This window comes from Magnolia sinica, chromosome 16 (genome assembly GCF_029962835.1).
Source record: "Magnolia sinica isolate HGM2019 chromosome 16, MsV1, whole genome shotgun sequence".
Taxonomy (NCBI): domain Eukaryota; kingdom Viridiplantae; phylum Streptophyta; class Magnoliopsida; order Magnoliales; family Magnoliaceae; genus Magnolia; species Magnolia sinica.
The window spans coordinates 25,586,825-25,614,806 of record NC_080588.1 but is presented as its reverse complement, the minus strand read 5'-3'; the positions used below and the strand labels follow the sequence as shown (position 1 = coordinate 25,614,806).

Below are 27,982 nucleotides of genomic sequence, written 5' to 3'. Positions count from 1 at the left end.
CCCGAAATTTCTACAATAAATTAGGTAGGTTGCTAGTATAGTTCCCCATGCACGATTATGCCATTATCCTGGGGGAGGAATCCCCTATATGGGTAGAAGTACAAAGAGTGAGATTAAAAATGGTTTGCTTATTTACGAATTAATATTCAAATTTGATTGATATTGGCATATCAAATGAGTTCTACATTCATTCATTGAATGATAAACTGCTTCAAATGAAGGAGACACGAATTAAATAATGAAAGATCCAATATTTCAAAATCGTGTCTAGAATGACTGGAAAAGTGGTAACATATATAGTTTGATCGTTATGAGCAAATCCTAAATCTTTGTAGACTGAAACCATCATTAGTTCCCAACCAGGGGGCGAGGGGAATCTCCAATACATAAATCAGTCAACAAAAGAATAGAAAAGGCATTTATTGTCTCTCTTAAGTTATAGAGGAATTCCTAAACCCAAGAATTAAGTATGACAAGTTCTCCCCTAGTACTCGTGATATTTTCTTATTATTCTTATTCTTCTTCTTCTTCTTCTTCTTCTTCTTCATCTGCTTCTTTTTTCTTTTCTTTTTTTTTTTTTTTCTTTTTGAAAGGTGGTATCTACGATATTATCAACGATATTAATACATGCTTCCTTGTCCAAGTTTGGTACATGCAACAATGATGATATTTTGAACACTGCTTGTAAGGCAGGGAACATTGGTAAGGTTAAAGGGCCTGAAAAGAGGATAGGGAGAAGACCCTTACGGACTAAGATTGAAGTGGCAGAAAAGCGTAGATTGAGATATGGTGGAAAGGTATATGAAGGCATATTCGCTTACAAAAAATTGATCCACTGATACGATCCATTGGAAAATAGGATTCGTAAACATTGCCCAAATAGTTAGGGCAAGGCTACGATATGATCACTATGTATAAACACACACACACACACACACACACACACACACACACACACACACATAGAGATGTGGGACATTGTTTGCTAGTCCAGACCATTGAGCTTTTTGTCTCCAAAATCACATTGTGGATGGACGGTGCCCCAAAAAATTCCCTCAATTAGGCAACTCTAGCATTTTGGTTGTTAGCATGAAAAATGCATTGCTAAGAATACCTAAAACACTTTCAACGAGCTACCACAATCTTCTTCATCTTCCTCTCCGTCTTCCTCTTCCTCTTATCTTCTTAAGACAAGGCTACAATGATGATCACTATGTATAAACACACACACACACACACACACACACACACACACACACACAGGTGTGGGACATTGTTTGTTGGTCCAAACCATTGAACTTTTGTCTCCAAAATTGCATTGTGGATGGATGGTGCCCCAAAAAATCCCCTCAATTAGGCAGTCTTCTTCTTCTTCTTCTTCTTATTTGAGTTGAATCTTAAGCAAAACGATTTGAATCCCTTTTTATATGAATCCTACGATTTACAATTCAAGTCCCGATTTACAATTCAAATTACACTTGTTTTCTTCTATTTTAAGCTTCACTTGACTTTCATTTTATGTTTTTAAATTGGTGGGGGTGAAAAAACCCTTTCAAAAAAAAAAAAAAAAGGAATCACTTAGAAAAGGTAAATTATTTTATTTTGTTAAGAGATCAAATGATATATAGTCTCTTTAATGTTAATCAAATGATATATATTCTCTTCAATGTAAAATCTTAGAGCTTTTAAATAAAAAAAAAAAAAAAAAAAACAATTTCTTACCTCTTAACTGGCCGAACCACCGAATTGATGTATGACTTATCTGGAATGTTTTTATGGATGGTTACAATCATGTTGACTTATGTGTATTGTGGAATGATGGTTAGAAATCAAAATATCTTCATTCGTCGGTCTATAGAATCAAATGTTGCTTTTCCAATGTGATTCTACATTCAAGGAAGATCACAAGAACATAAATTATTAAAGGATCCGTGTATGTTTTTAAAGGAAAATTACTTGAAAGAAAATAAGAATCCTTTAACATTATCATGACATGGTGCATATTGATGGCATAAGGATGATTGCTATTCAGGATGTTTTGAAAGACAAAAAAATGCCACACCACATGCTTTAGATTTTTTGTGCATAATTTTACATTATTCTTGTTGGTATAGCCCACTGAGTTTTGGTTCTAAATGATTGTTTTGGTGTCCATTTTCTATTCGGGGCACCTCTGATGCATGGTTTGGAACAAACATCAAACCTGCTGAGCCTCACGTTGATGAACGGATAGCCCAATAATTATGCAATGCCAAAACTCAAGTGAGCATGCCAAGTGATTTAGAGGTTTTTATGCATGATTTTACATTGTTCTTGTTGGAGTAGCCCACTTGAATATTGGATCTAGCTCATTTTTGGGGCGTCCCATTTTCTAGACAGAGCATCTGATGCATGGTTTGTAACAACATCAAGGAAGTCCCCACACCAAGTCAACCATGCAATATACTCGGCACTTGACACTACTATATCATTCTCCACGTATGTCTGTGTATACATAGATGTATGTATATGTACATATGCATCTATTTGTGTGCACACATATACATAATAAATACATATATATACGGGAAAGGTACTATGATGTAGATACTAAGATGTGCTTCAAGGCCTATTTGGACCGCAGGATTAAATGGTATAGAATTGCATTAGATGGAATTAACACCATTATTGAACAATGATTACATGTCTCTGGAAATACCATAGTATTTTCACCGTCCAATCCCACGTTTGAGATCAAGTTCTTCCCTTGGGAAATACATTGTATTAACTGAAGCCTGCATTTGGTGGACCATGGAATTGTAATCAACGGACCACATTTCACAACTAATGTCAATCACCTGTACACAACTACACTATGCAACTTGAATGTCACATGTAAAGGGCACATATGGATGGACTATAGAGAATGTTAGTGTATACTAGTGGCCCTTGACCCTTCCCTTTTAATGTAAGTGCATTTGCGCACTTTCCTCTTCTCCTGCGATGCACTATATGCTCCATGATAATAAAATATTGTGGGTTAGGGCAAGCCCAACACAACATCTTTCCCAAACTCTCCTCCTCCTCCTCTCTCAATCTTCTCCTTTTTTCTTCACATTATAATCATCAAACCATTCTCTACTTGGTATCAGAGAATAGATCCAGGCATTCTGAGGCGACACGTCACCTTGCTGACGTCAGCGTTGTACGGACGCATGAACTCCGTTTGAGCTCAAAGTTTAGAGGTTTGATAGATTTTGATTTTAGAAGATTTGTCATAATTTTTTCAGAATTTTTTGGACCTCCTTCCATGGTATTTTGGGCAAAACATAGAAATTCAAAAATCGGGCCCATCTTCCGTTTTTCTTCGATCTACCTCAAATCGGTAAGCTTTTCTTTGGTTTCTTTGCTGAAGATGGACCGAAATCTTCTTCCCAAGCTACCCATGGAGGATTTTTCACCTAAGATCCATGTTTGAACCTCAAATGGACGTGCGGTTGGGCGGTTTTTTACTGAGTGTCGTGTTATTTTGGATGATTGCTATTTGCTTGAGGTATATCTCTTATTACCTTGAAGGATTAAGTGAGATAAGAGTTGTTTGAATCAATCCTTCTTAGCATAGGGTCTCTCTTGGCATAGGTTTATCTCTCTTGGACTCTCCTATGGTTGACAAAGGGCCCTTATCTCTTGGCATAGGGTCTCTTGAATCCAACCCCTTGCAGATTACCTCCACTTAGTTGAATGGTGATAACTATCTTCAATGAGCACAATCAATAAAAGTGTTCTTGGGAGCCCGTGAGAAGTATATTTTGGATGATCCCCCAAGCTCTACAGATGTTATCTACAAGTCTTGGACAAAGGAGAATGATCAAGTTATTGCATGGTTGTTGAATAGCGAGGATTCCTCGATTAGCCACTCAGTGATGTTTTTATCCTCGACTAAAAGCATTTGGGAGATGCTTCATGATATGTTCTCGGAATCTCAAAATTTTTCACGGGTATTCCAATTTATTCAAGAAATTGGTCAGTTTCAACAAAACTCAAGATCATTAAAATATTACTATTCGACGCTTCAGGGTATGTGGGATGAGTTGAACCTGTATCAGCATCTTCCTTCCAAATGTAAAGAGTATCATGAACATGCCCATTAAGCAGTGAGATGATACTCGTATCATGCAGTTCCTAGTTGGGTTGAATTCCGATTATCTTCACGTTCAAGATCAAGTTGTTATGCAGGATCCTCTTCCCCCATTAATGACAGTCTATGCCATGTGTCAACGCATTATTGTCTCTACTATTCCTTCTCATTCATTTGTGCCACCAGAGCGTTCGGCACATCTTGCTGGTGATCAGTCCTCTCTTGGCCTTCAGGTACCATCCTTGAGTTCAGGGCGCATTTATGGTTTTGGTAGTCGTGGTAGAGGCCACGAGGGTGATTGCAGTCGTGGCGGTCGTAGTCTTCGTGGTCGTAGTGGACGTGGACGTGGACGAGGACGTGATGGTTCCCTCATTTGTTCACATTGCGGTGAAACTAACCACACCATTGATTATTGCTAGCAGCTCCATGGTCGTCTTATGCATGCCACTGCTTTTGTTGCATCCACAGTTGCTCCTGAGACAGTCTTCCACCCTGACAGCTGAGTAGTCTACTTCAAGGGAGTCTCTCATCATTTCTCGGGCTACATATGATGCCCTTATGCAACTTCATGTTCATGATATTCCTGAGTCATCTCATGCAACTTCGGCACAGTCAGGTACTGTTCTTCTTGCTTCATCCTCTCCTACCTCTTGGGTCATAGACTTTGGAGCTTCCTCCCATGACTAGTAAGTCTCACTTCTTTTCCTCTTATTCCCATTCTCTTCACACTCAGTATATCACAGTCGCAGATGGAACCCAAACTCTCATATCTGGGATTGGTTTCATCCCCCTTTCTTCTTCCTTATCTCTGTCATCAGTCTTGCATGTGCCTCGTTTTCCATTAAACTTATTGTCTATTAGCTCTCTTACTAAATCATTAAATTATTCCATTACCTTCCTCCCTTTTTATTGTTCGTTTCAGGACCTACAGACGAAGAGAGTGATTGGTGGGGGGCATGAGCGAGGAGGCGTTTATCTTATCGATGATACACCCGTTGCCGCTTCTAGTACCATTTCTCTGGATCAAGAGTCCATGACTCGGTGGCACTGCCACTTAGGCCACCCATCAATAGCTACATTGAGAATTTTGTTTCCCTCCTTATCTGTCAGTAAACCGTTATATTGTGATATTTGTGAATTGTCTAAACATCATCGTGCTACGTTTCCTCCTAGCTCTTCTAGGAGGAAATCTCAACCTTTTGTTCTGGTTCACTCGAATGTTTGGGGACCAGCTCCGGTTACCTCCACTTTTGGATTTAGATATTTTGTTACCTTTATTGATGATTATTCACGCATAACTTGGATTTATCTTTTGAAATCTAAAAATGAAGTGTTTGATGCGTTTAAAGTGTTTTATCATGAAGTATGCACTCAATTTCAATGTTCCATCAAAACCCTCCATTCTGATAATGGGAGGAAATACATGTCTACTGCCTTTCTGTCCTTGCAGGAATATAGTATTTTGTCTAGGACATCGTGCGCTCGCACACCTCAACAAAATGGTATTGCAGAACGAAAGAATCGTCGTCTTCTTGAAGTTGCTCGCACCCTTTTGTTTGGTATGCACCTCCCTAAACATTTTTGAGATGATGCTCTCTAACTACTACTTTTCTTATTAATCGTATACCTCCCGTATCCTGTCTTACAAATCTTCATTTACTATATTTATCCTCATGATAATCCATTTCCTCTACCACCTAAAGTTTTTGGTTGCATATACTTTGTTCAAATTTTGGATAGAAGTAATGATAAACTTAGCCCCAGGGCAATTAAATGTGTCTTTTTAGGGTATACTTGGAGTAAAAAATGATATAAATGTTTTGACCCATTGACTCGCAAGAAATATGTCTCTGCCGATGTAACCTTCTCTGAAGATATTTATTTTTTCTCAGCTCCAGGCCGATCCCTCTGTGATCCTCTTGCAAGTCAGGGGGAGTATGACTCATATCCTCTTCCTCTTTCTACTAGTGATCATGGGGAAACTCCTCTCCCCTCCGTTCAGCATCATGTTGGTGATTTGGGTGACCCTAAGCCTCTGCGGATGTATTATCGTCGAAATAAATCTTCACACACTCAGCCATTCACCTTTCAGCTCTGGATGTTTGCATAGGTGACTCTCCTACCTCGAGTTTAGATCTCATCATTACCTTGCACAAAGGGTCACGATCTTGTACTCAACACCCAATTAGTAATTTCGTTTCATATGATCATCTTTCACCGTCTTTTCAGTCGTTTGCAGCTTCCCTTTCATCACGGACTATTCATCGGTTTCTTTCACATGCTCTTTGAAGTCCTAACTAGATGAAGGCGATGATAGAAGAAATGTCTACTCTTGAGAAGAATCATACTTAGGACCTTGTGCCACTTCCTTTAGGGCATAAACCTATTGGGTGTCGATGGGTTTATACAATCAAGTTTCTTCCAGACGGCTCCATTGATCGCTATAAAGCCCGTCGTCTGGAAGAAACTTGATTGTATAAACCCATCAACTCATGGTGTGGATTACTTCGAGACATTCTCTCTGGTGGCTAAGCTTAATTCGATTCGCGTTGTGATCTCCTTGGCCGTTAATTTATCATGGCCCTTGTTTCAACTTGATGTTAAGAATGCATTTCTCCATGGGGACCTTGTAAAGGAAGTCTACATGCATCAACCTCCTAGCTTTGTTGCTTCTCACAATCCTGCACTTGTTTGTCGGTTGAAGAAGGCTCTTTATGGACTCAAACAATCCCCACATGCATGGTTCAAAAAATTCAGTCAGGCTCTCTTGGAGTTCGGCTTTGTTCGTAGTCATGCTGATCATTCTCTTTATATGTCGTCGATCGACGGGCATCATGATTCTCATTGTCTATGTGGATGATATTGTTTTGTCTAGTAGTGATTCTGTTGGAATGAGGGAGGTCAAAGTATTTTTGAAGACCAAGTTTGAGATCAAGGATCTTGGTCCTCTTCGCTACTTCCTCGGAATTGAAGTTCGTCGCTCATCATCTGGATTGATCTTGTTACAACAAAAATATGCGCTCGATCTTCTCATGGAGACTGGCATGTTAGGGTGCAAGCCCGCTACCACTCTTATGGATACTTTGCAAAAGCTTCGACCAGATGATGGTGCTCTCCTTATTGATCCCGGGATGTATCGACAACTTATAGGCCGGCTTATTTACCTGACTATCACTCGCCCAGATCTCTCATTTGCGGTGGGCATTGTTAGCCAATTCATTCAAGCTCCCCGTACTTCCCATCTCACGGCTGTCTACCGCATACTTCAGTATCTAAAATCAACCCCGAGTCTTGGCCTCCGCTTTTAGTTGCATGGTCATCTTTATCTTTCTGGATATTCCGATGTTGATTGTGCAGGTAATACTTATGATCGCCGCACTACATCTGACTTTTGTAGCTTCCTAGGTGACAATCTTATAACATGGAAGAGCAAAAAGGAACCGGTTGTTGCTCAATCCTCGGCTGAAGCAAAATATCGTGCTATGGCTCATGTGACGTGTGAGCTCGTGTGGCTTCGCAACCTTCTTGAAGAACTTAGCTACACTCCTTCAGATCTTGTTCCTCTTCACTATGACAACCAAGCGGCCATCCATATTGTCGTAACTCGGTTTTCCACGAGCGAACCAAGCATATTGAGGTCGACTGTCACTTTATTCGGGAGAAAGTAGCTTCTAAGGAAATCGTCACCCCTTTTGTTCAATTTGCGTATCAACTTGCTAATGTTCTTACAAAGTCTTAGGTCGAGATGCTCTTCATCGTGTTCATGACAAGTTGGGCATGATTAACATCTATGCTCCAACTTGAGGAGTATGGAGAATGTTAGTGTATAGTATGGGCTCTTGGCCCTTCCCTTTTAGTGTAAGTGCATTTGCACACTTTCCTCTTCTCCTACGGTGTACTATATGCTCTATTATAATAAAATATTGTGTGTTAGGGCAAGCAAACCCAACACAACATCTTTCCCAAACTCTCCCCCTCTCTCAATCTTCTCTTCTTTTCTTCACAATATAATCATCAAACCATTCTCTACTTAGACAGCATGGATAAAATACATGCATCAACGTGGGGCCCATAGATGTAGTGGATTTCAAAATCTGCCAGAAATCCTGCAATATTTACCATCGGCTCTAGATGATACAATATTGGGATTAATCTTAATTGTTCCTGTCATTTCCAAACATAGGATGGAATTTGCACGGGACTAAATGCAATTCCATACCACGAAATTATGCCTAATACCACGCACCAAACAGACCCTTAAACATCTAACCTGCCCATTGCATGTGTCCCAACTGGATGAGATTTCAAGTCATTCCAAAACTCACTTTGGCCTCACTAAATGATTTTAGAAGTTTTATGCATGATTTCACATGGTTCCAAATGGCGTGGCCTACCTGAGTTTCAAATATGGTTGTTTTTTGGGTCATCCAACGACATGGAGGTGACCCACCAAATGCATGGTTCAAATGTCTGACACATCACGGTGGACCCACAGATCTCAGCCTTATGGGAAGCTCTCATAAGGTCAACCTAATAGTTTTTCCATATATACGTGTATATGCATGTATCTACATATGTATTAATGTATGTATGTATGTATTTATGTATGAATGCATGAGCACGAACAAAGGCATGCAAACATGGATATATGGGTTTTGTTAACATCCCACCTTTATGGGGACATTAGCAATGTCCCCGAAGTTTTTAAATGACACATGAGTTGACCTACCATTGATTTGAACCATTCATCCATTAATCGTATAAACATGGATATATGGACTATGAACAATCAAGATCAATCGTATAAACAAAATTGGCCCAATCATCATCTTGAAACATCTACTAGATAGATCCAATGTTTTAGGTATTAGTATCGCTACAAGTTTTGCTAGCTGGAGATACGGAAACAATATTGATATTGCCCATAATATCGCCGATAACCGGAAATGCGGGAAACATTGGGGAAATTTACGGAATTTTCCAGTGAAACTTCAAGAGATGTTAAAATACACATATTTGCATATTTAGGAATTAAAAAATTATAAAAAGAATGCATACATAATAAGTTCCCATTTAATGGAGGCATAAAAGCATGTGTTGATGTAAGAAATCAATCCGACCATCCCATCCATCCCACCATCCCATCTATTATCCATCCCACCATCCATCCAACCATCCAAACATCTATCAATATTTCAGAATATCGACAACACACGATATTCAACTGAAAAATCGTCGACAACTTGAAAGGAAACGAAAGATTGTAGTCTCGATATCGCCCATGTTGCGATAACGATGATATCACAATATTATCGGTATTATCATCAACAAATTGAACACCGCATACAACCATGTGCCCGTTAAAAAAATTGAAATGAAAATTTTTTTAATAGACAAATTTTCAGCAATATTGATACATTAGTGATAATATCGAAATATCGCTAATACAAGCGACACCTGGAATTTACATAGTCGAAAATATTAGCACTACATTGGTGATATCAATACATTGGCAACGTAAGCGACACCTTGATGCGGACATCAGTGGTGCACCCTTTAGAGTGCACCAGAGGACAAGACATCGCCGACCGAATACCAGAGCGGAGGAGTTGATGTGAATGGACGTTAGGTCCATCAGACCCAATTTCTAACGCGCTATAAGTGCAGGAGTGGCATGACCGCACCCTGACCATAGATCCATGGGTCGGATTTCACACCCTACCACACGAGTGTTTTAGTTCTAGCTGTTTTTGTTCTTTTTTCTTGTTTCAGGGGCTTTATTGCACTTTCTTTATTTTTTCGTCTTTTTTGTTATTTTTCTTGTTTTCAGGGACTTTAGTGTACTTTTATTTTTTCCATGGCTTATATATACGTTGTGAGAAACCCTATTTTCATTATTATTGAATAAATAGAAAATTCGTCTCTTTTCTTCTTCTTTATTCAAAAGATTAGGGTTTCAGGATTGGCCCTTGAGTGTTGAGGATTCCACCCCGATTTCAAGTTTCTTTCTTTCTAGATCTTCGAGGTACAGGAAAAGGTAAGAATCATCCTCCTTTTCTTTTGACGACAAAAGGACCTGTACTTTCTTCATCCCGAACCCTTCATTCCTCACCCCTTTCGTTCCTCTCTGGATATCCCCTTTCTAGTTTGAACGGAAAAGATGGATGGTTAGTCAATAGAATCATATCCAAACTTGACTGTGGACTGACTTATGCTAGATCTAGGTTATCCTCATATCCCTAGGTCCTCCCTTTTTATTGTTTATGCGATTTTATGCTAAGGAGCATGATCCTAACGGAATGACCTCATCTTTATGTTGAAATTTACATAATCCCTTTAATTGGAAAGGGTTAGTTGATTCTTGTATTTATTTGAACATTCTTTAACTTGATTATACATGCATCTAGGATTAGGTCATCACATGTCCCTGCATCACACTTGGAATTTATACAGTCGAAAATATCAACGATACATTGGTGATACATCGCCGACACCTAGAATTTCTGATACTACCAGTTTTATAGGTATTGCTACCAGTGTTATCGGGATCATCAAGCTGGAGATAGAGATAATATCAGGGATATTTTGATAATATCGGAGATACTTCGAACAATGGATAGATCCCACTTTGAATTGCATATGATTCCAAAGTAGCACTTTGCTTTGATGATTCCAGCCATGTGATTTATGGCTTATAAAAAATGGCTAGTTCTAACAAATGGACACTATTCAAAGGGTTACGATCATCCGGTCAGCATGATTTTTGCATGATGACTTGCTTCCAATGGCAGTATTGAATGAACAGTCTTGATCAATGATTGGACATCCCACACGTAATTCAAAAGCCATGGGGACATTGCTAACACCCCCATGAAGGTGGGATGTCAACAAAACCATATATATAGCAATGTCAACACAACCATAACTTAATAGTAATGTTGGCCTCTGTGGACCCCACCATGATGTGTCAAAAATCCACTCCATTCATCATGTGCTCCACCACAAGTCCACTGTGGAGCCTAAAAATTAGGTGGGTCACTCCATCGGGAACAATGTAAAATCATGCCAAAAACCTCAACCCATTGGCTATGGCCTACTTGAGCCTTGGAATGACCTGAATTTTCGTGTTCCTTCGTCCTGTTGGTGCGCATGAGATGAATGGATTTGATAGCATATAAACATCAATGGTTTGTATCATGGAGCCATGGGACCCATTTGTACAAACTAAAATACAGAATTGTACCATACAAACATTCCTCCTGAGAAGTCTAAAATTAAAATCACTCTTAAATATAAGAGGATGAACTTCCTTGTTAGGTATACGCAACATATCTTAAGCCTCAATTCGCACCTCAAGGCCATTTTCATTTGCCTCACCTTGAGGTGTAAGACAATTTAAAACAATGATCATTAGTAAACATACCTTCTTTATGAGAAGAACGTGGAAGAAGAAGAGCTGAGCAAGTGGTAAAGTAGCAACCATGGCCAAGAGGGTGCAAGAAGCCTGTGAAAGTAAAGTTCCATCCTGTTATTGAAAGAACAAGACATTGCTTCAGCGAAAAGTGCAAAAGAAATGAGGCTCACCACAACAACAACAAAAGGCACCAAAGAAAAACTGCTCCCCAACTTGGAGATGATCTCCACAGAGAATCGTTCCCTCCGAAGGAAACAGCAAATCAATACAAGGATTCCTATCGACCACTGTAGAATAAGCTGCAATTTCAAGCCCAAGGTGCACAAACCACAGAAACCAATCAATAATCAACCAAAATGAAAAGACCCAAAATTAAAAGCTTACTGCATGTCTTGGTTGCTGGATTTGGGGATGTTGGATGAAGTTGGTTACTCAAGTAGGCAGAAGGGACATGGTTGTCTGAGGTCAACAAGATGGGGTATATACACCACATGGGTGAGAGTGGTGTTTTTGGACACTGCAGATCTTGAAAGTCCAGAGACTTAGTGAGGCAAACAGGAGGCTTGTTCTTACCAAGAGAAGCGCAGACACCATGAGGGTGAAAAACCGACTGTAGTTTTTTCTGCCTATACAGTTGTTGAGCCACTACAAAAATCAAGGATGAAATATGCATTAGGGAGTCACTGAAGTGCAATGCAGATTCCTAGCATATCAAGTGTTCATACCCTGCAGTGATGATCAAAGCCATCAACACATTTGTCGCAAACTCTACAATGCTTGCTGTACTTGAAAACCTGCATCACATTCATCGACAGTTAGAAAGCATCAAAGTTGCATCTCATATGGAGGCAATGGACAATGATAGGCAAAAATCCATAAAAAGGTACTTTAATACAACTGATCAGTTGTTATTTAACCTTCGGAGCACTACAATAACATTGATGTTCAAAATATCAGGAGCATCAGGATGAGCAAGAGGAAGAGGGAGCTGGAGTGGCATGAAGCTATTTTATGAATAAAGCGTCTAGAAATAGAAAGGTCTCACTCTCAAAGAAAGAGTAGCATTCGAAGTAGAAGATTCATGCAACACATGAGGATGTGCATGCAAGAACATAATGCAATTAGAACAAGATGTCCATGAGTGACTTAGTTTTATGTAATTCTTGGAGAACTTGGCACAAACATTTTCCAACTCTGCTTTGATAGATCTAATTTTCGACTCAGATCTTTTGCTTTTTGTTTCTAGGCACTGCTACAGATACGAGCAACTGGGAAACCACGAGGTTGACAAACTAGATGAGATAAACAGACACTTCATTTTCCTCAATTATTTAGTGCTAAGTACTAATAACGCTGTGTTTGCCAGATGGCACTTGGTGGCATTATGTTCCAAATAACCAAAAAAAAAAGAGGGAGAGAGAGAGAGAGAGAGAGAGAGAGAGAGAGAGAATTATTGAGCAAGAACATATAGTTAACAGGGGTACACAAGTTCATCCACTTATAATCATCTGATGTTGCAGTTATAAAGAGAAAGCAAATTGGGGTGAGAAACCTTCTCTTATGGCAAAAAATTAAAAGATAAGAAAGAAATAAAGTTCCAGACATCAATGACTAATGTGTAAATAAGTGTGTTTGTGTGTGTGTGTGTGTGTGTGTATAAAGCCTCATCAGTACGGAGAATGAGGCAATCCATTAAGCCGTATTGACACAACCAGCATGTCATGGGAACAATGTGGGTAAGTGCACCAAAAAGACAAGCACATTGGCAAGTGATTTTATTAGTACATATTGAAGCTACATTCTCATGAAGAACTATGAACAATGTGGGTAAGTGCACCAAAAAGACAAGCACATTGGCAAGTGATTTTATTAGTACATATTGAAGCTACATTCTCATGAAAAACTATGAGCAAAGTTACATACTCCTCATGCAAAACATGGAATGAAGGGCTTTCAGTTGCAAAGCCAATGACATTGACCAATAAAATCCCCTGTTTGTTTATGAGCTTTTCCTCATGTATTCCAACTAGAATAAGCTTCTCTAAGATTCAGCACGTGCGCCCACTCACACGCACGCACACCAACCCTTCGAACTAAATAACTAACAAGAACAATTTTCATAAAGAAATGCAAATAAAGTAAAAGAAACTCTCAGAACATCTGCAAATATTAAATTAGGTAGATTGCAACTCAAAAGGATGCCATGCAAAAAAGTGAAAGCATCGCAACAATGTATTGACTCTAGAATGGTCTGACACATACCTCCACCTCACAAAGGCTGCAGTAAAACATGCCATCCTCACTCACTTCTTGCCCTGAAGACTGATCATGTGAACGACATTGATTCCCTATGAAAGCAGAAGGGCACCATCCAAACAAAACCATGCAAAAAGAGGAATCATGAGAGGAAATGTTCTTTTGAATTTCCTTTGTGGTTATTGTGCCCACATCATGTGACTTTTCTTGAATTGTTGAAGCATTGGCATCATTTATTGAGGAAGCAGATCCAACACCCTGTTTAGGTTCCTTGGGGTGAATATTTTTTCCGTTGTCCACAATGTTAAGATATTTCTTGGACATGAAAACACCAGGATCGCCAGGATCAGTAGCCGCACACCAAATGTATAGGAAGAACACGCACGTAATCTGACAAGAGTGGCAGCCAATGCGTCAATCTTTTCTGAAATACAGAACATGCACCTATCTTACAGTAAAGATGAATGTCCGTGCTTTGTGATAATTAAACACGGCCATTCTAGACATCGTGCAGCATTCTAGATATCTCAATATGAAACATACCGAATACCAGTGTCCTCATGCCATTACCCAAAAAAAGAGAACTGAAGGACTTCTAACATGTAAAATGAATCACCTATTTGTGCTTGCTAGCAATTTTGAATGCTCTCATAAGATTATTTAGGGCCTGTTTGGTTTTCAAATTTCCTATGAAATGCAAAGTAAATGAGCCATCATTATCATTTCCAAGTGTTTGTTTAGACATGAATTGTGGCTCATAAATCGAGAGTCGAATACACTTGAAGAGGAAGAAGGCAAAGTAAACTGTAATCATTACATTTTAACATTATAAAACTACCACTTTCACAATGATTTGTGGGTGAAACAAACAATTTAACAAAATCATCATTGCAGTCAAATGTAAGTGATGTCAACATACAATTGCAAGAGTAAATAATCATTACCGATTTACAGCCATATACCGTTGTAATTGGAAAACCAAATGGGCCCATAATAGGCTTCCTCATCAACTCAACTGATCAAAGGAACTAGATAGTCTAGTACCTTGTATCGATACCAAGGCTAACAAGGACCTCACTTTTTTTTCAATGTTGTTTGCTGCGAAGATATCGACAAGGCTATTATGGTAAAAACTTCTCCTTCTCTTCTTTTTTTTTTAATTATTTATAGGAGAAATGTGGTTATGCAGATTGCATCTTATAAGTTAAATGTAGGCCATATCCCAAGAGGTGTGAGGATAGGACCATCGTGAATCAGTGGCCATAAAAGGGAAAAGTTTGCTCAAAAGGTCCACATTCAACCAGCAAAACTCACAATTGGATGGCCAGCATTGTCCAATAGTGCATCCTTTGGCCCATATTTCATCAAAGTAGTCGTCAACTAGATCAACAAACCCAATCATAGGTTTGCCACATTTGCCACAAGGTGTTGATGACCATGTGTAGATGGTGATGATAACATGTGGCCCACTGTCGTTGGTGGACAGTGATTAGATGATGATGAGGGGTCCACATATGTTCTCTTCTCTTTAGTCTTTAGGGTTTGTGTTATTGTTGATATTAGTTGCAAGGTATCCCATATCGGTATCGGTTGGTGTAATAGTGCCCTCCGATACCGATACCGATACGGGGGTGTAACGGCCCGTAACGGTGCAATTTTTATTTTTTTTTGCCAAAAAAATATAAAAAAATATGGGTTAAATCCGGAATATTCTAAGCATTCCAAATATGCATTCATTTATAAATTGGAACATGTTTATGGTGGTGTAACGGTCTACTCTTTGGTGAGAAGTTGTATCGGACTGTCCGATGAATTTATGAACCAGATAACCTGAATTTGACTACAAAATTCATATATTTAATTTTCTAAATATATAATTTATATACTTAACAATTTGATATCATTTCTCCCAATAGTTCTTTAAAAAAATGAAATTAAATTCAGGTAGATGGCGTTGCCAATTTGGGGCTGACTTGGAGGACCAATACATGCCCCAAATCAGCCTCAAATTCATGCAATTTATTGGCATTATCCCACTTATGAATTGGTGGACATTTTGGATAGTGAATCATGAAAAAAATCAAAAGGCCCTATTTTAAAAAATAAGCGTCCACAAATTAACAATTAAAACTATTCAAACAATTTGATTTTGGCATTGTGAGTTAGCAACTACAGTTCATAATTTAATAGGTAAATTTTAAGTTAATACATATCTCGTGTACAATTTTTTAAGGGCCCAAATTAGGTGGGACTCGGATTGTGAAGTGTAGCACACGAGTGTCAAAGTTTTTTGGGCCCCACCGTGATGAATGTGTTATATCCACAACGTCCATCCATTTTGCCAAATAATTTTAGGGCATGAGCCCAAAAATGAGGCAGATCCAAAGCTCAGGTGGACCACACCATAAAAAACAACAATAATTAAACGTCCACCATTAAAAATTTATTGGGGGCTACAAAAGTTTTAGATCAAGTTGACATGTGTGTTTTCCCTTCATCCACATCAGTGTGACCCAATTAACAGGTTAGATGGAAAATAAACATTACAGCGGACCCGTGTAACAAAACAGTGCACATGCACTGTTCAGCGTGTGCCGCAAAACACAAATAATAATAATAATAATAATAATAATAATAATAATAAGCAGTCCATTCAATTCTTGTTGCCGGAAATGAAAAAGAAGAGAGAGGGAAACCGAAAAGAAAAGAGGGAAAGAAGAGAGAGAGAGAGAGAGAGAGGAGAAGAAGAAGAAGAAGAAGAAGAAGAATTCGCTGCTGGGCCACAGCCACAACAGTCCGAGAAGAAGAAGAAGAGGAAGAAGGAGAAGGAGAAGAAGAAGAAGAAGAAAAGAAAGGAAAAAAAAAAAAGGTATATATATTTTTTTCCTTTTTTCATTTTTTTTTTCTTTTTTTCCTATTTTCTTTAGGCTGTAACAGCCGTTACAGGGCCGTAACGGCCCGTAACGGCCGTTACGGTCACAGAATCGGGGGGGTGTCCATTTCGACCCCGTATCACGTAACGGTGTCGGCCGTTACCGTTACGAATCGGCCGATACGGCCGTATCGTAACGGATACGGGACACCCTGATTAGTTGTAATACAAGGTTTATATGCTCACTTAAACCTAATGGAAGATTTATAATTTCCCATGTTATTAGTGTAGCCCAAAAATAATTGTAAGCTAGTGGAAAGAGAGATGGAATAGAGGAGAGAACGGAGAGATAAGAGAAAGGGCCCAATTTAGGGCTCATACAACCATGACATGGACATCAGTGGTGCACCCTTTAGAGCGTACCAGATGAAGAGACGTCGCCGACCGAGTACCGGAGCGGAGGAGTTGATGTGGATGGACGTTAGGTCCATTGGACCCATTTTCTAATGCGCTACGAGTGTAGGAGCAGCATGACCGCACCCTGACCATAGATCCATGGGTCAGATTTCACACCCTACCACATGGGTGTTTTAGTTTTAGGCGTTTTTGTTCTGTTTTCTTTTTTCAAGGGCTTTATTACACTTTCTTTATTTTTCATCTTTTTTGTTATTTTTCATGTTTTCAGGGGCTTTAGTGTACTTTTACTTTTTCTATAGCTTATATATACGTTGTGAGAAACCATATTTTCATTATTATTGAATGACTAGAAATTCGTCTCTATTCTTCCTGTTTATTCAAGAGATTAGGGTTTAAGGATTGGCCCTTGGGTGTTGAGGATTCCACCCCGATTTCAGGTTTCCTTCTTTCTAAATCTTCAAGGTGCAAGAAAAGGTAAGAATCATCCTCATTTTCTTTTGACGACAAAAGGACCTGTACTTTCTCCATCTCGAACCCTTCATTCTTCACCCCTTTCGTTCACCTCTGCATATCCCATTTCTAGTTTCAATGGAAAAGATGGATGGTTAGTCAGTAGAATCAGATCCAAACTTGACTGTGTACTGACTTATGCTAGATCTGAGATATCCTCATATCCCTAGGTCCTCCATTTTTACTGTTTACGCGATTTTATGCTAAGAGGCATGATCCTGGCGAAATAACCTCATCTTTGTTTTGAAATTTACCTAATCCCTTTTACTGGAAACGGTTTTTTTTTTTTTTTTTTTTTTGAAGACACAGGGTGTCCCCACCCTCTTTTTTGAAGTGAGACTAATCCCTTTTACTAGGAATAGTTAGTTAATTGGTGTATTTATTTGAACATTTTTTAACCTGAGTATACATGCACCTAGGATTAGGTCATCACATGTCCCTGCATCAACCCTCCCCCACCAAAAAAAAAAAAAAAACTCCTTTAATATTATGAAGTTTCATAATTACAGAAATGTCATTGATAACAAAAGCAAAATGCCATCTATGTCCTAGACCAAAATAACCCATCTAAATAGGCCTCTATAGGCCCATATTACATTTATAAACACTTCCCCTCAAGTAGTGTGCGAATTATCTCCAATATTATCTTTATTTCCAGCTCAGCGATACCAATAACACTGGTAGCGATACCGATAACGCTGGTAGTATCAGAAATTCCGGGTATTAACAATGTATCGCTAAGTATCGCCAACGTATCAATATTGTTGATGTAATCGTCAGTATTTTTAACTATGTAAATTCTAGGTATCGTTGGTATTGCCAATGCATCAATATCGTCAACGTATCACCAATATTTTCTACTGTGTAAATTCTAGGTGATGCTTGTATCATAAGCACATCGATGATATTTCAATAATATCGCCGACGTATTAATATCATCAGAATTTTGTTTATTAGAAAAAAATTTATTTCAATTTTTATTCATGGGCACATGGTTGTATATAGTGTTCAATTTGTTATTGATAATATTAATAATATCTCGATATTATCGATATCGCAACATGCACAATATTGAGACCACAATCTTTCGCTTCCTTTTTAATTGTTGATGATTTCTTCATGAAATATCATGTGTTGTTGATATTTTGCAATATCGATGGATGTTTGGAAGAAAAGTTAATGGATAAATACGCTAGATGGGATGGTTGGACTGATTTCGTACAACAGCACATGCTTTTAAGGCCCCATTAAATGGAAACTTGTTATATATGCATTGTTTTTTGCAATTTTTTTAATTTCTAAATATGCAAATATTTACATTTTAACATCTCCAGAAGTTTCACTAAGAATCCCACCGTTGTTCCCATGTTTCCCCGCATTTCTGGTTATCAGTGATATTATCGACGATATCGATATTGTTTTTGTATCCTTGGCCAGCGAAACTTATAGCGATACCGATACTTCGCCTCAAGCTAAAGCATATATATTATCTATGTCAAGCTTGGAATATGTAGGTGTAAGTTATTGCTTGAGTAAAACGAAGAGCCTTAGTGAACACATCAGCAAGTGGTCTTAAGATCAAACATATGGAGTAGAGATTTCGCCACCGGAAACTCTCACATATGAAGTGACTAGTGACAATCGACTTAAATGTGTTTAGTTCTTTCGTGATAGACCGTATTGTTTGCTATGTGTGAAGCAGCCTGGTTGCCACAAAAAAAAAAAAAAACCCACAAAAACACAAAAACAAAAACAAAAACAAAAACAAAAACAAAACAAAACAAAACAAATGTTTGCTATGTGTGTAGCAGCCTGGTTGCCACAAAAAAAAAAAAGTGCATGGGTAGGTGCAATGTAAATCCCATGTCTTGCAACAATTTCTCGATCCACATAAACTCATAGGAGGTATGAGCCATTGCTTTGTACTTTACTTCAGCACTCGATCGGGACACGGCACTCTGCTTCTTGCTCTTCCATGTAACTAGATTTTCACCCACAAATGTACAATATCCAGTAGTGGATCATCTGTTTGTTAAGGAACCTACCCAGTCTACATCTAAATATCCGGTTTTTTAAAGATGACCATGTCGTTTATACAAAATTCCTTGACCCAATGCTCCTTTGAGGTAATGCAAAATTCAAATAACTGCTTCCATTTGAGGTACTCTTAGAGAACTCATGAATTGGTTTACCACACTTCTTGCCTAAGATAAGTCTAGTCAAGTAAAAGTCATGTAAATAAGCTTTCTAACCAATCTTTAGTGCCTCCCTATATCCTCCACTACATCTCTTTGATCACTTACAAGCTTGTGATTAGGATCCATTAAAGTGTCAACAAACTTGGTCCTAAGAAGACCCATCTCCATGAGTAAATCCAAAACAATTTTTTGTTGAAATAGATTTACTCACCGTTTGGATCTGGATGCTTTTATACCAAGTATTAAAGATGAATCAGATCTTTTGTGAGGAAATGTTGAATCTCTTTAGTTCTTCAACCCCTTGTCACTTCCAGTAACAACAATATCATCCGCATATACTACAAGCACAATGAGACATGAGATACCTTTCCATACAAAAACGGATTGATCGGCATGACTTCAAACAAAACCATAATTTATTATAACATTGCTAGACTTGTCAAACCATGCACGTGGAAACAAATTATCTTTCACAATTTGCACACTTTGTTAGACTCCCCCATGAGTAACAATTCCGAGAGGTTGCTCTATATAAACTTCCTCTGTAAAATCACCACGAAGGCATTTTTTACGTCGAGTTGGAAGAAGGATCGGCCATAATTAACAGTTGTAGACAATGTAACCCAAATGAAATTCAACTTGGCCACAAGAAATAATGTTTTACTGTAATCAACACCAAGTGTTTGAGTATACCCCTTGACAAGTAGGCGAGCTTTCAACCATTCAACTGTACCATCAAGATGAAACTTGAATGTGTAGAACTGTTTGCAACCCACAACACATCTACGCGCCAGAAGAGTGGAAAGTTCTCAAGTGTCATTCTGCTGAAGTGCATCCATATCTTCCTCCATAGCCTACTTCCACCCAGGGAATGTCGTAAAGGTCGTTACAGGGGTCGTAAAGGCCGTTACGTAAAGGTAGCGGTGACAACCGTTACACGTTACGTGGTCGTAACGGCCGTAACAGCCATTATAGGAAAAAATGATCCGTGATTGCCGTTAACGGCACGTTACATCTCCTATAAAGGCCATAATAGCCCCGTAATGGTCTATTAAGGGACATATATAGGTTTTTCATACATTTTAATCAACATTACGAGGCAGAGACAGGTTTTTCGGGGGTTTTTTCAATAAATAAAAAAGAGAGATCGCAATGGCCGTTATAGGGCTGTAACAGCCGTTATGCCCCGTATCGTAAAGGTAACGGTGGTGGCCGTTACAGCCACCGTTACCGTTACGGAACACCTTGGTTCCACCCCTTGTGTAACAAAGCTTCCTCATATGTCTTGGAAACACAATGAGAGGACAAGCATAGGGCAAAGTTGCAGACATTTACCTTTTCTGAGGGCAGTAGGAATATCATATGTATCTGGAGAACTCACTTGCACAAAGGGCAATCTTCCAAACACCTTTGAGTAAGAAGATGATGTTTTATTAGTCATGTTGAGTGGTGCATTTGACAGTTAACTACTATTACGAGCATGACATAAAGTTTTTTTCCTTTTATACAAATGATTGATACCTTCATTTTGGAGAAGTGCAAAGTCTCTCAAAACAATTGTAGTAAAAGTTTTCAGCAAGACAACTTCCTCTAGCTACAAGAGAAATTAAAATTGTTTTGCAATCATCCATTCGATTCGAATGAATAGGTTGTAGGTCAGGTTCATCTACAAGCACTACGACATGAAGCTAAGAATAGAGAATGTAAAGCATGTGACGAACCTAATTGGAAAAAAGCAAGTTCAGTCCAATAAACTTAGACAACGTTTGCAATGAAGAAAACCACTTCCACATTACTTGGAATAAAGGGAGAAACAGGTAGAAAGGGATGGTGAGGAAGTCAAGGTACACAATCTAGCGTTGCACGCGAGCCAGCAAGAGAGTTGTGTAACCATCTTGGAGCTGGAGAGGGTTACAGACAATTTAACCAAAGGAAAGAGTAGAAACAGCAAAATTGAGACAAATGATAATGACAATGATGATGAAGCACCTATTAGCCTTGCTTATGGTATTGCTCGACGCACAGGAGTAAGACCATTTATAGAGTTCAAGGTCGATGAGCATCGACAAAGAAGAGATTGAAGCCACCAGACTTATGAGTATACTAATTCACAACATGACCGACCAGAGGAGCATCATGGGGAGGCCAACACTGTGGCACTGGAGATGGGGCACCAAGACATCAAACGGCTTATGAATGTAGATATGGATATGAACATGGACAGTATACAAAGCCTATTGAGGCACTTTCTTGATTGACTAATCCTTAATATGATCCACATTGAGCAGGTTGATATGAGGGATATAGATATTTAGATATGAATCCGAGTCATTTGTCATCCCAGTCTCACTCTTAGTAGTATGATCAATACTAAAGGCAATACAGGTATGCCTATGACTATGGGTCTACGTACAGCACTAGTGGTTATTCTTATTCAGGTTCATCATGGTAAATGCCCAGTGGCAGCGATGATCTTTATCAGTCATCCTCAAGTTTCATTAACATGGTCTTTCCCTTGAGTTATTATAGATATACGGCACCCATTCCATAGCCACAATCGGATGATGAAAACATGAAGGTTAAGAAACCACAAGCAACATGATTTTCTTTTTGGCAAGGATAGAATTAGTGAGTAATGTTTTTTGTATTTTTATATTTATCCTTTGGGCTTTGACATCACTTTATCACTTATGTTATGACTAATAAATTCACTTTATACGTCATGGCTTCATACATTAACATCTATGGTTGTCTGTGGTAAAATGATTATGTGAATATAAATATATAATTGTCTCATCATTACATTTATGCTCATAGAATCTTATTTATATTGAATCGTTGATGTTTAGATATTTAAAAAATTAAATATAGGAGTTTTGCAATCAATCTAAGCCTGTCAGGTTAATAAAATCATCAAAAAGATCGAAACAACATTCTTATTGAAGAATGGCTCATCATACCATTATAAACATGTTCAAGACCAGAAAAGAATACATATTTGGAATCCTCTTAATTTTTTAAAAGTTTCCCATATTTTTCTAATTTTTTTGTTTAAAAAAAAAAACAACCATTATGGCTCGTAATGTAATTGGCAGCACTACTGTTATTAAATACGGTGGCTAGGATTAGAGGGCTGGATTTTTTATGGTGGTAGATTTGATGGCTTTGTATTTGAACTATCCAAATCTATGAGTTGGCGTATGGGTAACAACGATCAAGGCTAGATCCGGGGCTTTAGATGAGGGTGGTGAAGTTTGGTCTTAGAAAGGGCTTTTTGGATAAAAGGGAATGGATCTGAAAGTTGTGGTTATGAACGGCTAAAATCTAAGATGGGTCCAGGGTTTTAGAGTTTTGATATAGGAGTTTTTTAGGTGTAGAAGGAAAAGGCTAGGATGTTTTGGGTGAGGAGTTGGGACGGCTAGGGTTTTTTGAGTAAGGAGTTGGGACTGATAGGGTTTATGGGTGAGGAATGCAGGGAATAGGGTTTATAGGTAAATAATTGGGAATGACTCGAGTTTGGTTTGCATCCAAAAAGAAAACAAAAGAGAAGGAAGAAGATAGAAGAATAAAAGAAAACAGTAAAAAAGGAAGAGGAGAAACCCTCAATTCCTAGCAAAGGACTGAAGATTTTCTCAAGTAGGAGAGAGAACCAAAAAAATAAAGTTTTAAACCACCATTAGAGTAATCATATGCCCCCAAAGAGGCCTTCTAATGGACCGACCCACTTGAGGATGAGGAGAAAGTAAAAAGTGTTTTTTTTTTTTTAAATGTCATGAGGAGGAGATGAAGAAAAAAAAATTGCAAAACAGTCTTTTTATATATCATGAGAAATTACTCAGAAATAATGTTGAAGGGCATTGCAAATTCATTCATACTGATTTCCTGTCACCAATTGAAATTAGAAGGGTTGGATGTCACATGTTAGAGTAATGTAGTGAAAAAAGATAAAGGAAAAAAGAAAAGATATCCAAAAACCACTGGTCAGTCCTGTTCTACATTTAGTTATCTATATTCAGCGATAGCATAAGTGTCACCAGAGTCGTGTCCATGTATGTTTTCAGTTATGGGTAGGTAAGAGAGGGATGAAACTTTGGCTTGAAGACTGCAATATAGAAAGACTCCAATTGGATTAACAGTCCAAACCCTAAGTTGACTTGTGGGACACAGTTGGTGTTTCTAAATGGTGTTCGCAAAGACTGAAAAGAAAAAACATTAAATAATAATAATAATAATAATAATAATAATAACAAGAAGAAGAACAAAGACATATCTCTCTTCATAGCGAAAACAGTCCCACAACTCCATGGATTTAGAACAATCACTAAAAACGAAGGAAATGTGAGGGGGCGGGGGAATTAGGCCAGCCAACAGATGAATCAGATGCACAACAGATCTCGAATCATAAAAAGGGACAAAGAAAGAAAGGAAGAAATGGGTTTCTTACAAGTGGAGTGTAGAGGCCCATCACAACATACTGAAACACCTTCCTTCCAACAAATGGAACGAAGAAGACATAGAAAGCAAACCCCAATGCCAGAAATACAGCAACAGCCACCACCTGCCCACACATACCAAAATAATAATTTTTTTTTAAAAAAAAAAAAAAGATAAATATTCCAATATTTTAAATTTAAAATTTAAAAAAAAAAAAAAAAAAAAAAAAGAAGACAAAAAAGAAAAAGAAAAGAAAGAAGAGAGTACCTGAAGTGGATGGTAAGGAAGCTGCCATCCATGCTTTCTCATTTCCAACCCCCTATTTTCTCCTTCCTCTTTTTTTTTGGTCTTTTGGGTTATTACAAGACAACACAATGCAGGTCAAGAAGGGGTTTTGGCTGCAAGACCCAGATGTGGAAAAGTGAAATAGACCCGAACGACTGAACGAAAAGACTTCGATTTCTTCTTTCTTTCTTTCTTCTTCTTCTTTCCTTTTTTTTTTCTTTGTCAATGAGTGGCAAACATCATCATCATCAGGGCAGGGAAAACCAAACTAGAAATTGCATTTGCCATTTTTCATCAATACGAGCAGGAACGGAAGTAATCATACGAGTGAAAAGAACAGACAGAGAAGAAATGTGAAGAAATGTCTCTCTCTCTCTCTCTCTCTTCCTTTTTTTTCTTTTATCCACTGTTAGGCCCGTGAGGATGCACAGGTATATAGCAGTGAAGAACGTGTCTGCTTTTCTAGTGCGTGGCAAGAAGTTTTAAATCGTGCTAACCTAATACTTCGGATGCTATGCGTGAGTTTGATCGACGGACATTGTTGTTTACTGCAGGTGGACCATCCACTCTTTATCAATTTTTAACCGTCCACTAAATGTCGCTCGTTCGCTTACTTTCAACGTTTGTGAATCGCTAACAGGCCCACCATTTTGACGGCTTAGTTAGAATTGCATGTTTACAACTCTGATGGATGATTGACTGCGTGCCTCTCAGCTATTTCCCCTTCCAGTGCGGCGTGGATTAGGTAGGGTCCAGGATAACATCTCAGTGGGTGAGTCCCTGACCTTGGGGCCCACCTCAATGTATCTATGTGATGTATATCCACACGGTTCATCCATTTTTACAGTTTATTTTAGGGCATGATATAAAATCTGAAGCATACTATATCTCGGGTGAACCCCACCACAGGAAAAATAAAATCTTTATTGAATGCCTACCATTAAAAACTTCCTAAAGTCACTGTAATGTTTATTTGCCATCCAACCTATTGATAAGTTCACAAAGACATGGATGAAGGAGAAACACAGATATCAGCTTGATCCAAAATTTTTGTTGACCAGAAATAGCTTTTAATGGTCAATCACTACTGTTACCTGCGGTGTGGTCCACCTGAAATTTGGATCTGCTTCTCTTATGACCAAACACCTAAAATGAGCTGTAAAAACTGATGGACAGCATGGATATACAATACACGCATCTAGGTGGGCCCCACAGTCAAGGGCTCAGCCGCTAAGCTGTCATCCCGGACTCGCGTGATCCGCGGCCGTTCCAATCTTCATTTCCCTTTTTCCAATGGGCGGCGAATAACCTCTCAGTGTTTCCAAGGAATGCCATCACCATCTCACGTAAGTTGGGTAGAGGCTTCGAGGCACACGTATCATCATACGGCATGTCTGTGAGATCCGAACCATACGTCAGATAGGGCGGACCGAGTGTGTGCCGCAAACAAAAGGCCAGGCCTGCACATGCAAGACGTTGAGCATGGACCGTTGCTCAATTTATTCCGTCCATTTTATTACGATGAGTATCGACCCCTTGACAAGCGGAGCTCAGGTCTATGCAAGCCGGCATGGCATGTCTACCTACCAGAGTCGGAACTGGTCAACTCTGAACTCGTCAGGTCAACTCAGAACTCGTATTCAGAGGGAAAGATTCACAACGAAACTATGGTGATTGCTCGCCGCGTCTGAGGGTGTGGTGTCTCCGATACAAGCCGTAACAGGACCGTCTAAATCGCAGGCTCCCGTGAAGGATACAGCAGAGCTAATTTAGACTCCATTGGAATCTAAATCACGGCGTTGTTTTACTTTGAATGCTACAACTTCAAATAAATAAATTTACATTGAAAAATTTAAAATATATTTATAAAATTTTAAATTTGATTACTAAATCAACTTTAATACTTTGAATTAGTGTATATGTGAGATATTAAGTAAAATGATTCTAATAAAACCATTGAAATATATACTTGGCCCAAAATTAATAAAATTCTAACTCTCAAGTAGACCATAAGTATAAGGGCCTGTCTGGGAGCATGGATTTGGAACCCCTGAATTCAGAACTCCCTGGATTTGGAATCCTCCTATTATGTTTAGCACCGTAGATTGGGAATCAACTTTAGACTGTATTCATAAGGGCTTGAATTTAATTAATATTGAAGGAGTTTCGATGACATCGAAGAATTATAGAAAAATTGATTTTAGTTGTTGGACAAATTGGATACAGTCTTCGATGACATCGAAACCAGTTCAATGACATCGAAACCAATCTTAGATGACATCAAAAGCAATTCGATGTTATCGAAGGGTTTACGTAGAGCCTACGCAGAGTGAGAAAATTTGAGGTGGTATCCGGATTTTTCAAGTTGGTTTAAAGGAAAGAGTTCCTCACTTATAAATAAGGCTTCCCAGGGCATTCCTAAGTATCATTCAAAGCATTTAAGGGTAAGATCTAGGGTTTTTAGATCTTTACAAATTTTTTTTAGATCTTTATTAATTTATTTTCTTGTTTTCTTATTAATTTTCTATTTTGTAATATAGTTATGTTTTTCTAGTTCTCTCTAGCCCAAGCTAGAAGTGAAGCATATTAGTTTAATGATTTTATAAATTATGATGATTGATTGTTTTTAATGATGAGATGAATGGTGTATGCATGTTATCAATTATCTAGGGTTAGGTTTTTTATCCTCATGTGAGATCCATATGTTTCCATCATGTGAGATCCATATTGATGGATAAGTTTAACCTGAATCATTAGATTTCTTAGATAGGGGATGTTCTCTACCTGTTACATTTTTTTGATTCATTATCTTATGGATATGGATGCTTAAAATCACTGGCGCTTAAAAATATATATTAATGATGCTAACCCATGATTCTCTAATCTTTATTATCATTTATTAAAAATATCTAAACTGTCTTATTTTCCGTTTAGGCCGACCATAATGCTCGGATCCTAATCGTGCTATCAAAGTCATCATAATTTATTGATCATTAACTTTATGTGTGGAACTTTGAAGCTTGGGTGTTATTTTTAATTTAATTAAATTCCATTTAAAAGTCATACATTCAAAACTTTCACAATCGTTGCATCTGTTTAGTTTCCATTACTTAGTTTTGCATTTGATTTTCTCATTCTCATAAATTATCTCCCTGTGGGATCGATCCTATATTCATAGGATATTACTTACGAACATCTGCACTTGGAGGCAAACAAACAAGTTTTTGGCGCCGTTGACGGGGAGACGACGGGAGATTGGATCTATACAAGATAGCTAAGGTAAGTTCTTTTCTAAAACCTCCAAAATTTCTGTAGATTTTTTGTTCTAATTGCTTTATAGAATATTTGTTTTACTTTGAAAGTAAATTCAGTTAGGTCTTTCAAGCACTAACTGTGACATAAGGTTGCTTCTGCTTGGGATTTCATCACCCAAGTGTTATAGTTGTCATACAGTTGTTGTTTGATCACAAAGATCATCC

General features: G+C 38.3%; 1 protein-coding gene across 1 annotated transcript in view; it reads right to left on the bottom strand.

Annotated features, from left to right (window-relative positions):
- Window positions 1-24,898, bottom strand: part of LOC131229874 (probable protein S-acyltransferase 22) — a 41,339-nt gene extending 16,441 nt beyond the window's left edge. The window contains exons 1-7 of the mRNA XM_058225920.1: window positions 24,486-24,898; window positions 24,229-24,342; window positions 13,794-14,177; window positions 12,257-12,325; window positions 12,105-12,176; window positions 11,702-11,830; window positions 11,541-11,621 (exon numbers count right to left, since the gene is read on the bottom strand). Of these exons, the coding sequence (XP_058081903.1) occupies window positions 11,541-11,621; window positions 11,702-11,830; window positions 12,105-12,176; window positions 12,257-12,325; window positions 13,794-14,177; window positions 24,229-24,342; window positions 24,486-24,527 (891 nt within the window). The 5' untranslated portion in view covers window positions 24,528-24,898. The remainder of the gene's footprint in view (window positions 1-11,540; window positions 11,622-11,701; window positions 11,831-12,104; window positions 12,177-12,256; window positions 12,326-13,793; window positions 14,178-24,228; window positions 24,343-24,485) is intronic.
- Between the last annotated feature and the right edge of the window lie 3,084 nt (window positions 24,899-27,982).